The sequence below is a fragment of the Delphinapterus leucas genome, chromosome 2 (genome assembly GCF_059928025.1).
Source record: "Delphinapterus leucas isolate spDelLeu-1000000601 "Yukka" chromosome 2, BTC_Dleu_Yukka2, whole genome shotgun sequence".
In the NCBI taxonomy this organism is placed as follows: Eukaryota; Metazoa; Chordata; class Mammalia; order Artiodactyla; family Monodontidae; genus Delphinapterus; species Delphinapterus leucas.
The window spans coordinates 5,277,316-5,290,747 of record NC_143130.1 but is presented as its reverse complement, the minus strand read 5'-3'; the positions used below and the strand labels follow the sequence as shown (position 1 = coordinate 5,290,747).

The following is a 13,432-nucleotide window of genomic DNA, read 5'->3' as shown; positions in this document are numbered from 1 at the left end:
TTTCAAATAAATTAAATCTTTTGGACATTTCAAATAAATTAAATCATACAATATGTGGCCTTTTATAACTAGCTACTTTCACTTAGCATAATGTTTTCAAAGTTCATCCATTTTGTATCATGTGTCATTAATTCATTTCTTTTTAATGCCATATAATAGTCCACTGTATGGATATATCACATTTTATTAATACACATCAATTGATGGACGTTTAGGTTGTTTTTACATTTTGGCTACTATGAATAACGACTGAAGTCATTCACGTACAAATTTTTGTGTGGATGTGTATTTTCGTTTCCCTTCAGTGTATACCTAGAAGTGGAATTGCTGGATCAAATGATAACTCTACGTTTAACTTTTTGAGGAACTACCAATTGTTTTCCAAAGCAGCCGTACCATTTAAATGCTCACCAGCAGTGTGTAAGTGTAAAAGGACTCCAATTTCAACACTTGTTATTATCTGACTTCTTGATTATAGTATCCTAGCGGGTGTGAAGCAGTATCTCATTGTGGTTTGATTTGTACTTCCCTGATGATTAGTGATGTTGAGCATCTTTTTCATGTGTTTACTGACTATTCGTACATCTTCTTTAAAGAAATATATATTCATATTCTTTGCCCATTTAAAAAATTAGATTATTTGTTTTTAATTTCGATGAAGTCCAATTTTTCTTTTGTTGCATTTTTTTGTGCCAGATCTAAGAAGGCTTTGCCTAACCCAAGGTCACAGATATTTACTCCTATGTTTTCTTCAAGAGTTTCATAGTTTTAGCTACGAAATTTAGGTCTATGGTCCATTCTGAGTTAATTTTTGTGTATAGTATAAGGAAGGAGTCCAGTTCCACGATTTTGTATGTGCATACTCAGCACCACTTGAAAAAACTACTTTTTCCTATTGAATTGTCTTGGCACCCTTTTCAAAAATCAAGTGGTCATAAAGGTATGAATTTATTTCTGGATTTTCTATTCTGTTCCATTACTCCATATTTTTATCCTCACCTGAATAACACACTGTCTTGATTATTATAGTTTTGTTCTAAGTTTTAAAATCATAAGTGTGACTCCACCAATGTTGTTCTTTTTCAACAATGCTTCTGGTTATTCTGGTTCCCTTGCATTTCCAATCGAAGTTTACAATCAGCTTGTGAATTTCTGCAAAGGTGCCCACTGGGATTTTGGTAGAGATTGAATTAAATCTTTAGATAAATTTAAGGAGTACTGCCATCTTAACATTATTATGTCTTCTAATCCATTAACATGAGATGTCTTTCTATTTATTTAGATCTTCAATTTCCTTCAATGACATCTTGTAGTTTTCAGAGTTTACATGTCTTTTTTACATGTCTTTTTAAAGCTATATTCCTCAATATTTATTCTTTTTTGCTATTGTAAATGGAATTGTTTCCTTGATTTCATTTTCAAATTGTTCATTGCTAGTATATAAAAAAGAAGTGACTTTCATATTTTGATCTTATATCCCACAACCTGCTGAATTTGTTTATTAGTTCTAATAGTTTAAGTGTGCGTGTGTTTGTGTATAGATTCCTTATGATTTTTTATATACAACATCATGTTATCTGTGAATTGAGATAATTGTATTCCTTCCTTTTCATTCTGGATGCATTTTGTTTCCTTTCCTTGCTTAATTGTCCTAACTAGAATTTCTAGGCTTTTGTTTGTTTGTTTCTTGTAGCAGAAAGGCATTTATTTATTCATTCAACAAATGGGGCTTGAGCTCCCTCTATTTGCCGGGCTCCCCCTCCTCCCCTCAAAAACAAAAACAATCTCGCTTCCAAGACTCAGGTCGTCTCATCGATTCGAACCCTTTGCAGTGGATATTGATACTCCAGTACTGACCTTTAAAATTTTATCCTCACAAATTCAATCTCATGAATCTATTAACTATCATGGTTCCAGCTGAAAAAGCCCAACTTTTCTTTTTTTAACGTTGCCTTCTCGCTTTATGATGTGATAACCTCATAAAAGGACTTTGTGTGTTTAGATCACACACTCAAATATCCCCAAACTTGTTTCCCCCGCCCCTGTCCCCGTCCTCCCATCTCTGCTGGCTTCTTCACTGCCCGTTTTGGCCCTTCAGGAGGGACTCTGCCTGTGCGAGCTCGTGGGCATCTCTACCCTCGTGGGTCTTTTAAAAAAAAACACCCAAAACCTGCCAACAATGCACATCCTCACACGTTTTTCCACTCTTTGCTTTCTTTCACTTAGTGTCTCCTGGGGTTGGGTCCACATCAGTGTAGGAACCGTCCTGCGGTTTCTAGCAACGGCAGGTTACTCCTCTGAAAGGAGGGACTAACTCATGTCACCTGGTTATTCCTGGTTTCGTGGTCAAGACAAGAAGGTCAGCCTTCGTGTCCAGGTGAGGCAGCTGAGGGCACCGGCGGCCCTCCCTAAACGGCCGAGAGGGAACCCCTAACGTGGCCGCGGGGCACTGTCAGCCCAGAGCCGAGTCCGGGAAGGGCCGGGAGACCCCGAGGCCGCCCCACTGCTCCGCTCCAGTATAATGTTGAATACAAGTGGTGAGAACAGACATCTTTGTCTTTTTACTGACCATAGAGGCAAAGCATTTAGTGTTTCATCACTAAATATGATGTTAGCTGTGGGTTTTTTTTTTTACAGATGCCCTTGATCAGATTAAGGAAGTTCCCTTCTATTCTTGGTTTGTTGAGTGTTTCTATCATGAAAAGGTATGGAACTTCGTCAGATGCTTTTCTTTTTTCTTTTTTCTTTTTTTTTCTTGCATCTATTGAGGTAATTATGTGGGTGTTTTTGGGGTTTTTTCCTTTATTTTATTTTACACGGACTGATTTTTGGACAGATACCAACCTTGCATTCCTGGGATAAATCCCATTCGGTCATGGTACATGATCCTCGTTATATGCTGCTGGATTCAGTTAGCTAGAATTTTGTTGAGAATTTTGCACCTCTAAACTAGTTTTGTTTCATGTAACTGATTTGAGGAAAACGTGACATAATATTTTTAATAATATCCAATCAAGTGCAAATATTCAAAAGTGTTTTACTCTCACCTCAATATAATCTGTATCACAGTGGGCAGAACTTCCCGTGTCAAAGGCAGTGAAGTTGAGAAGAACCACTTGGCTTTGGGGTTGGTGGATGGTCCACCTGCAGATCCTTTCTCCTGGATACACATTAGGATAAAAGGGCGAGCGGATGACCCCTTCTCCAGTTAATTCACCTCCACACGCTGGAAGTATGAAAAAGACAGTAGTGTTTGTCCAGAGATAAATGACTGTTGCCCTCAATTTTACTGCAAAGCTTCACTCCGCAGAAGGACATAATGGAGTGTAACACTACTATTGGAATTCTCCCCTTACCACTGGAGGACGTAAAATTACTCAATTATTTCAAGAAATGAAAATGTTATAATCAGGCAAATGAGACATTTAAAAATTAAGGCATGAGTTTTCTTACCGACTTGATAAGCAGCACTGAAACTAGCTCTTACAACAGAAGCGTCTATTTTAAGCCTGATCCAGATACTATTAGTAATGGATTTAATGTGAGAGAGGGTTTCACTGCCACAGACTTTTCCAAGTAAGGTTTGATCATCTCGAACCTAAACAGAAGAAGAAAATCGATCTGTAATCCTAATCAAGAATCCTAATCAATAAAGAAAAGGAAAGAAAGAAAAGAAGCACAAATACAAAAAATTTAAAATGACAAACATGATACGAATACACAGATACTGAAACACTTGTTTAATATGATAATTCTATGTACAGCACTATGTTAATATAGTTGAATGTTTGAAATGGTTATTTCCAGAAAAATATAAATTACTAAAATTATCTCAAGGAGAAGAAAAATAAAATCTGAATAGGCAATAAGCCATGGATAAAATTGAATATAATACAAACAATTAGTTCCCCCCCAAAAAACTCCTAGAAGATGCTCTACCTGGTAAGTTATATTAAACTTCTAAGGAAAAGATAATTCCCATATATAATTTGTTCTAAGGAACCCTCAAACATGGAACAATTCCCAAATAATTTGTCTCAGAACCATCTCACCAAATCCCAACATAGATAATACAAAGGAAAACTATGGGTAGATCTCACCTATTAATATAGATATAAAAATCCTAAACACAGTTCTAGAAAAATGAATTCTCTCCATTGTTAGGCTTATATATCAAATAAAACATGAGGTTAAGAGTAATGCAAGGATTGTTTCAAATTATATATATATATATTTTTAACATCTTTATTGAAGTATAATTGCTTTACAGTGGTGTGTTAGTTTCTGCTGTATAACGAAGTGAATCAGCTATACATCTACATATATCCCCATATCTCCTCCCTCTTGCATCTCCCTCCCACCCTCCCTATCCCACCCCTCTAGGTGGTCACAAAGTACCGAGCTGATTTCCCTGTGCTATGTGGCTGCTTCCCACTAGCTATCTATTTTACATTTGGTAGTGTATATATGTCCATGCTACCCTCTCACTTCGTCCCAGCTTACCCTTCCCCGTCCCTGTGTCCTCAAGTCCATTCTCTACATCTGCGTCTTTATTCCTGTCCTGCCCCTAGGTTCTTCATAACCACTTTTTTTCCTTTAGATTCCATATATATGTGTTAGCATACAGTATTTGTTTTTCTCTTTCTGACTTACTTTACTCTGTATGACAGACTATAGGTCCATCCACCTCACTACAAATAACTCTCAAATTATAAATTAAGCTCACTAATAGATCCAATAAGCTAAACTATTTATCTCTATAGATGTCAAAAAGTTTGTTAGCATTCCTATTTATTAGAAACAAAACTCTTAGAAAGTCAGGAGCAAAAGAAAATTTCCTTTGTATTATAAAGACCACCTATTTTAAATCAATAGTCAGTATCTTATAGTGTGGTGGCCATGAGCATGGTCTACAGAGTCATGTAAACTGGATTCAATTCCCACCTCTGTCACTTACAAACCTCCACACTTAGTAACTTTGAACAAGTTACTAAATCTAAGCCAAGCTCAAGCAGTTGGAGCAAACAGGTGAAACAAACGTGTGAATTCCTTAGCGAAATGCCTAGTGCTAGAAGAGGTGGACTGAAGAACAGCTATCGTTATTCTTGACCTTTCTGAAGTTCCTCACTCAAATCAGGAATTCTTCCATGGATATTCATACTACCTTTGTTCCACAGAATTCTTTTGGAAGAGCTAACCATCCACCTACTAATCCATTCCCTCGACTAACATCTTCAAGGCATCAACAAACACCAGGGCCTGTACTGGTGATATTGCTGTGAAAGACAGTCACTGCTCACAGGAACTCACAAGAAGCAAGCACTTTTTTTTCAAAAGCGTGAGTGTCACATTCAGGGAAGTAGAGAATATGCTCTTTTACTACTTAACACAATGGGGCTCCACGGGTACCTCAGTTAGGCATTTTGGAAATCCGTGAAGGCATATTTGGTTTGTTTTCATTATTAACAGGATGGGGGTGGGGCTCTACTGGCATTTAGTGGCTGGGGACCCAAGATACTAAACACCCTGAAATGTGAGAGACAGTCACACACAGCGAGGATTCTCCTCTCTCCTATGTGACCTTCAATGCAGTGACAGTTACAAGTGTAAAATCTAGCTCTGTTTTATATACCAAGTGCAAAATATTTTTGCTCAATTCTAACACACAGCGGAGTTTCCAGGATTACAAGTAGAGTGTAAATCAAAAGAAGTTCTTTTTTTCCTCCTGGAAATCTGCCAAGAATTGGTCGCCGTTTCAGAAAATTCACCAACCTACAAAGCCACGTCGGCCTGCGTTTTCAGTGCAGCGCTGATAGGGTTTAGGGAGCAAACAAGTTACGACTTCATTCTGTCTTCAAGTGCAGCTTGCCTAGGCTTTTAACGTACTGTCATAACTTTTTAAATTAAATTTAATTTAATTTAATTAATTTATTTATTTGGCTGCGCCCTGTCAGTTATGGCAGATGGGCTCCTTAGTTGTGGCATGCATGTGGGATCTAGCTCCTTGACCAGGGATCAAACCCAGGCCCCCTGCATTGGGAGCATGGAGTCTTAACCACTGTGCCACCAGGGAAGTCCCCATATTTTTTTTTTTTACTTTGCTTTATTTCTCCTAAATCTTACACTTACAAATTTATTTTTATTTATATAATGTATGTATAAAATGTGAGCTGATATTATCTATGAATTTCATTTCAGAATAGCATAAGGTTGATATAAGAAGGTCTTAAAGTGTAGAGAACCATTGACTTAACCAAATACTCTGAACTCCTACAGAGAATTAGGGAATATTTCTCGGCAGAAGTAACTTTTAAGTTGAAACTTGGAAGAATATCCAGGTCAAAGGGAATGGGCAGTAAAGGGAAGAGCTTAAAAGTATAATCCTCAAAGCTGGTAGGGATATGGTAACATGTTACTCCCATACATAACTGGTTGGAAGTACAAATTTCTGGAAAATAATTGGACAATATGTATTAGGAGTCTTGGAAATGTTCATCGTTTTGGACCCGGTAACTTCTCTGCTCACACTCTGTCATAAGGAAATCATTCAAGATGCAGACACACAAGGTCCCACATCAGCGCATGCTCTATAGACACAAGAACTGAAAATATTCCACACGTCTAATAATAGGAGGGTGATTAAATAAATCATGGTACAGCCATATGATAGAGTCTTCTTACACAGACACTGGCAATCGCATGCCTCTCCACTGACTCATCCCAAACCAGTTCCTCCTTTCTACGAGCTGAACGCAGATTTCACACACAGCCATGAAGTTATGCTACATAGCTCTCCAACCAAACAGCAAATCTCTGAAGGAAGAGAAAATTTCCATATCACCTTCAGCATCTAACACAGAACTTTGCAAATAGGTGTCTGACAGACACTTGTTGATTCATTAATTTTAAGGCATGGCACGACGGTTCAATTTTTGCTAGAGACGCAGGCATGCTACAGTTCTTGGAAACCGGAAAGCATGAAACACGGAGTAAGATATCCTCCTGTTCTTGAACCCTCTGTGGTGCCCTTCGCTTCTGCTAAGACCGTAGCAAGCGTCTCTCTTTTCTATTTTGCCTATTAGAAGATGACAAGGAGGAAGAAAAACAGTCAAAAAGCAGCAGAGCACAAGCTAAAGCAGGCCGTTCCCCTGGGCCTCACTAATGAAATTCAAGGACTCCAGCAAGGAGAAAGGCAGCTGCAGTCCAAATGTTTTAAGAGGAACTTATAGGGCTCAAGGGCTTTAAACCTAGAAGGTACAATTGATTTTGGCTATGTTTCTCTCTCTCGGTGGAAATGAAACCTTATTAATTCTGAAAGTCTATACTCTCCCTGGATCCCAGGCATGGCAATACTATAACCACAATCCCTCAGTGCTCTAAAGTGACCCCAAATCATGCGGCAGCGCATCCTGTATTCACCATCTTAGGGCTTGTGAATTTGCATGCCTCCCTCCGCCCCCTCAGCGACAACAAAAACCTCTTTCGTTTTTCCTACTCAACTTCCTCCTGTAAGAGACTGAATATCTCACAAGCTCATGGCCTTGTGACTTGTGCTGTCTCCCTATGGAGATTTAATATTTATCCTTCCCATTGACTCTGGGCTTGGCCACAGGTCTCGCTTTGCCCTAAAGAATGTGAGCAGAGGTGATGTGCAGTTTCCAAGTAGAAGCTTTGGGGGTCGCTGCATGATTCAACCGTCTTTTCCTTTCTGCTCTCACAAGACCAAGGGCTGGGGCCCCAGGGACAGATGGGACAGGGGCCAGATCAGCAGAACTGCCACTGATACCAGACTAGCATGTTAACACCGGTGGAGAATAAACATATGTCACTGTAAGCCACAGAAATTTTCTGTTATTGCTTTTGATTTGTTTTCTTGTTATTGACTGTTTGTTACTGCGGTGTAATCAAGAAAGATGACTCATATTTCAGCCTGGTCTGTACTGTTTCTTAAGAAGTCAGCTGAACTCATGCCATGGTCACTTGCATCACCACGCCAAATTCATTCTTTACCGTGGATCACATTTGCAAAGAAATGACAAGGATCATTCCAAATTCTAGTGTTCTGGGGACCAGGCCCAGATTTTTCATTGTTTGCTTTATTCATTCAGCAAACACTGATGGTTTCAGGCTCAGAGATCCAATTGATAATCTGTGACCCATGGTTTTTAACCCTATGGAATAGACCAAATGCTTCTGATCTTTAACATCAGCAGACGGATCTGGTTCCTGAAGACAAACTACTCATACACAAGTTTTTTTTTTTAATGAAAAATAGTTCTTATAAAGGAGGCTGTAGAAAGAGCTAAAATTAACTGGGCTGTAAAACACAGTTTATCTGAAATTTTAGGTGGATCTGTGAAGCCCAGTCAGAAGTAAGCTTTAACATCTGTAATGGATCAAGTCCTAAAGCCAGGACTTAATATATGTGCTCATTTGTTCATATCTGCTACATACACAGATTTGTTTTTATATAACAATGTCAAAAATTTGATTAAGTATTAAATCATAATTCAAAGCAAACGAAATACTTTGGCACTTAGGCTTGGTCCAACCAAGAGCTGAAAACAGAACCTTACCATACAGTAATGTTTAACATGTGGCTTCTTGTGAAGTGAGCGTTGGGTTGAAATGCCCCTTAGCTAAACAAAGACTTGATCCTGGAGACCAGCCTTGGGTTCATCTGGGTACACAGGAGCCGGGGTGGGTGAAAGGGGGGTGGCGACGTGGCCCCATTCCAAATGAGAGACTAAAGGGTGAGGGGTAAGAGGTGAGAGAAGCCACACAGGGACTAAAAATTATCTTCTTAGGTTGTTATCCTTCTTTATTCATTATTATGTTTCATGATTTCATAGTTAAAATTTTAAAGCTTTTTATGCCTCTGGAAACAGTGGTGCTTCTAATATCTCTATCAATAGAGTAAATTTATCCTTTATCTGCTTTTTTTTAAAAAAAATCTGCTTTTCTCAAATCAGGACTACAGGTGTAGTTTTACCTAGAAGTGTGTTCCTACATGACTGCCGACTCCAGTATGTCACCTGCTTCCACCTCCCTTCTCCTCCCCCCACACCATCATCATCAATCATCGGAATCATAGTCATGTTAACTTTTACCAACCATTCCTGGTGATCCAGGCACTGTGCTAAGAACGTTCTAATTGTTTCTCTTTTCATTTAGCAAAGCTAGCTTCTTTACCCCCATGTACACAGCCCTACAAGATCTAGTTCCTGCCTAACTCTTGTTTCTCTCCTCTCCTTGGTGATTCCAGCCACACCACTCTATTTTCAATTCTTCATGTTTGCCATGTTTTTTCTCAGTTCAGCGTCTAAGGCTACGTTGGTGCCTCTAGCGGGAATTCTCCTTCTCTTAGCTCTTTGCATTGCTAACCCTTCTCATCTTCAGACTCAAAATGTGACATCCTTAAGGAAGATACCCCTAACCATTCAACTAAAGTCATCAGCACCGTTATTTTCTTTCATATACTTTCTTTCCTTCACAACACTCTTCCCACCTTGAAACTACGTAGCTGTGTGCTTACTTGTTTAATATCTCTTGTGTTTTACATACCCATCCCCAACACAGTGCCTGGCATCCAAGTTGTTTGATAAATATTCAGAGAATGAATAGATAGATGAGTGAATGACCTCTTCTAATCCTTCTGTAAACAGTAGTAGTATTACCATTCCTATTATGGATGAGGAAACCGAGGCTTACTGATGTCAAACATCATGCCTTCAGTGAAACAGAGAGTTGAAGTCCTCTGTCATGTTTTCATGCAATATTGTTCTCATTTATACCAGAGAGCATGGGTCATCCTCTCGATCTGCCCCAGAAGTTTGGAGCATTCTTGGTTACCCCGATTTCCATAGCTTCCTCTTCTCACTCACTGCTCTCCATCTCACTTGTTCCATGGGGTTTGTGATATCCACATAAACATGCAACTCCTTTACACACAGGAAGGATCTACGCTGTACGATCCCTCACAACTCCAAAACTAGGTGGTTCTACCACCTCAGTCTATCTCCTGGCCCCCACCATGCCAATCTGTAGAATAATTTCACCTGAGCAATAGCACAGTTTATCACTTCATTAAAAAGCATCAGGATGGCAGAGCAATTTTGGAAAAACTGTGTTGACAACAAGTGCTAAGAAACTAACCAAAAGTTTCTAGTCTCTGCCAAAACTCCAAATCCAATATGCTAAGAATGAAAACTATTGAACATCTCACCATGTCCCCTTTTTTCCTGCCATCTCTAGAAAGACATTTCTTTGAACTAAAGTTAATTCCAACGTGTGTTTAACTGGAAAACAATGCTCCTCAGGCTACTCTGGTGAGCGTGCTTCCTGCAGCCACATTCCAGCTTCAGTTGTCAGAGGGCTTATTCTTTCTCTGCCATTTGGGTTTATATCCTTAAGAATTTTTCTGTGAATCACAGTCATGAGACTCTGACCAACACGTCCCCTTGAGGGTACCAAGTATGCTCAGGCAGGCCGGAAGTCACAGCCCTCTCTCACCCAATCCCAAGGCTGGAGCTGAACAGCTTCACTGCCTAACAAAGAGCAAAAGGAAGTACTGTGTGAATTTGAATTCATCTAAAGACCTGTGGGGACGTGGGAGAGCTGTGCAGCACCCCACCTCCCCCGCCACCCCAGATTCCAAGGGAAGACAGATCTTCAGTGTTCCAGTTTACTGTGCTCTCCAACTTTCCCATTTTTTTTGGTTCTTTCTTTAAAATCTTAGAGCTTTTACCTGGTTTTGATATATAGCATTTTCCTACATTGTCTTTCATTTCATTTTCTAGTTCCTTCCTTAACCCAGTAATTATTTAGGAGAAAGTTTACAGATTTCCAAGAAGTTGGACATTTAAAATTTTTTATAATTTCTACTTGCATCGCATTGTAAAGAGATGTGTGTACAATTTCTGCTCTGTGAATTTACTGGGATTGGCAAGAGGTCTAAAATATGATTAATTTGTCATTCAATGAGACTTGTAGAATGGGTACACATTCCCTAGATTTCAGAAGCCAAATTTAGTGTAATGTATTCTCCCTATCTTATTAATTATAGTTATCAATCTTTCTCTGCTGTTTATTTCTCTTTCCTCTTCTAAGAGGGAACAACTTCCCCAGAAGCCCTCCTGTTTCCCCACAAGGCCCCTCTCCTCCCCCTTCCCTTACTAGTCTCTCTTCTGTGCTCCCTTTCGACTTCCCCAGTTTGGGTGGGGAGGGACAGATGACGTGGGATGGGTGGAGGAGATCTGGTGGGGCGAACAATTCTGTTCAATTCCTTCCACATCCTATTTCAAGCCCTGGCCTTAGTATCACATAAGCTTCTGAAATTATTATTCAGCCTAGTACTCACATTCTCTGGGATTAAAAATTAAACTTTCATTACTACCTTATGTGTCCTTCACTCAGAGTTCTGACGGCTTAAATCACTTATGAAATATTAATGAGAGGGGCTGCTTTTTATTCTGGAAAGATAGTTCTGTCACATTCATTGAACTATTCTCTACAATTTAAAAGCTCTCTTAGACAAAAACAGATGGATGAACAGTTGATCTATTCTTCCTATACTTATTCCTTTGTTACCAGCCACATCACATCACCCATGGGTGACAAATCTTTTTAGAAGTAGAAACTTTGAGAGAGCTGTATAAATCCAAGAATTAATACATAAATGTGTGTTTCTTATTTTAAAAAAAAGAAAAAGAAAGATATGCTACACTGAGTATGGGTAATACCACAGCTATTATCCTGTGTAGTTAAATCACACCCACCAGAAGGCCAGCATCAGCCCCAGGACCCCCCCAGGCCATGTGGCCAACCATTACAGGACCCAGTCCTGCCTACCAGCAGGCTCATCACTGGCCCTGAGACACCCCCCCAGACCATGCAACCAGCCATGCCAGGTCCTAGACCCACCCACCAGTGGGCCCAGCACCAGCCCCAGGATGCCCCAGGCCATGTGACCAGCCACACTGGGGCTTAGCAGTGGGCCACCAGTGGGTTGGCAGTACCTCAAGAGGCAGGCCTAACAGCCAACAGGATCAGGGCCAGTGCCACCTGTCAGTGTGCCCACAGCAGTTGGCTCTGTCACAACAGAAGGGGCCACTCAGCCCACATGGGGGCACCCACAGAGCATAAAGCTCTGGTGACCAGAGGCGAGTATGCAGCAGGGCCCCATAGGACATCTTCTACATAAGGCTGCTTCTCCAAGGCTGGGAAATGTAACCTACCTACCTAATACAGAAAAATAAACACAGAGAATTAGGCAAAATGAGGAGACAGAGGAATACGTTCCAAAGGAAGGAATAAGACAAATCCTCAGAAAAAGAACTAAATGTAGTGGAGACAAGCAATCTACCTGATAAAGAGTTCAGGGTAATGATCTTAAAAATATTCAATGAACTTTGAAAAAGAATGATGAACACAGTGAGAAGTTTAACAGAGAGTTAGAAAATACAGAGAAGATACCAAAAAGAGCTGAAGAATACAATAACTGAAATAAAAAATACACTCAAAGGAATCAATGAATTAGCAAACTTGGAAATCAGCCAAGCTGAACAGAAAAAAGAATTTTTAAGAATGAGGATAGTTTAAGTGGCCTCTGGGACAACATCAAGTGCACTAACATTCACATTAAAGGGGTCCCAGAAGGAAAAGAGAGCGAGAAAGGGGCAGGGAACTTATTTAAAGAAATAATATCTGAAATATTCCCTAAACCAGGAAAGGAAACAGATATCCAGGTCCAGGAAGCACAGAGAGTATCAAACAAGATGAAACCAAAGAGGTATAAACCAAGACACACTGTAATTAAAACAGAAAAAAAAATAAAGAGAGAATATTGAAAGCACCAAGAAAAAAACAACTAGTTATATACATAGGAACTCCCATGAGACTATAAGCTGACTTTTCAGCAGAAATTTTTCAAGCCAGAAGGGAGAGTAACAGTATCTTCAAAGCGATGAAAGGAAAATACATACAACCAAGAATACTCTATCTGGCAAGACTATTATTCAGATTTGAAGGAGAGACAGAGTTTTACAACCAAGCAAAAGCTAAAAGTGTTCAGCACCACTAAACCAGCTTTATAAGAAATGTTAAAGGGTGTTCCATGTAAATGGAAATGAAAAGAAATCTGGGGTAGCAATACTTAGATAAGACAAAATAGACTTTAAAACAAAGCCTGTAACAAGAGACAAAGAAGGGCATTACATGATAAAGGAATCAACCTGACAAGAAGATATAACAATTACAAGTATATATGCACCCAACATAGGCACACCTAATACATAAAGCAAATATTAGCAAACATAAAGGGAGAAGTTGACAGTAACAATAAAAGTAGGGGACTTTAACACCCACTTATGTCAATGGACAGATTATCCAGATAAAAGATCAATAAGAAAACATTGGCCTTGAATGACACATT

General features: G+C 39.4%; 1 protein-coding gene across 1 annotated transcript in view; it reads right to left on the bottom strand.

Moving 5' to 3' along the window:
* CUBN (cubilin) overlaps positions 1-13,432 on the bottom strand; it is a 269,760-nt gene that overhangs the window by 218,734 nt on the left and 37,594 nt on the right. Inside the window, exons 18-19 of the mRNA XM_022580595.3 lie at positions 3,454-3,598; positions 3,048-3,226 (exon numbers count right to left, since the gene is read on the bottom strand). Of these exons, the coding sequence (XP_022436303.2) occupies positions 3,048-3,226; positions 3,454-3,598 (324 nt within the window). The remainder of the gene's footprint in view (positions 1-3,047; positions 3,227-3,453; positions 3,599-13,432) is intronic.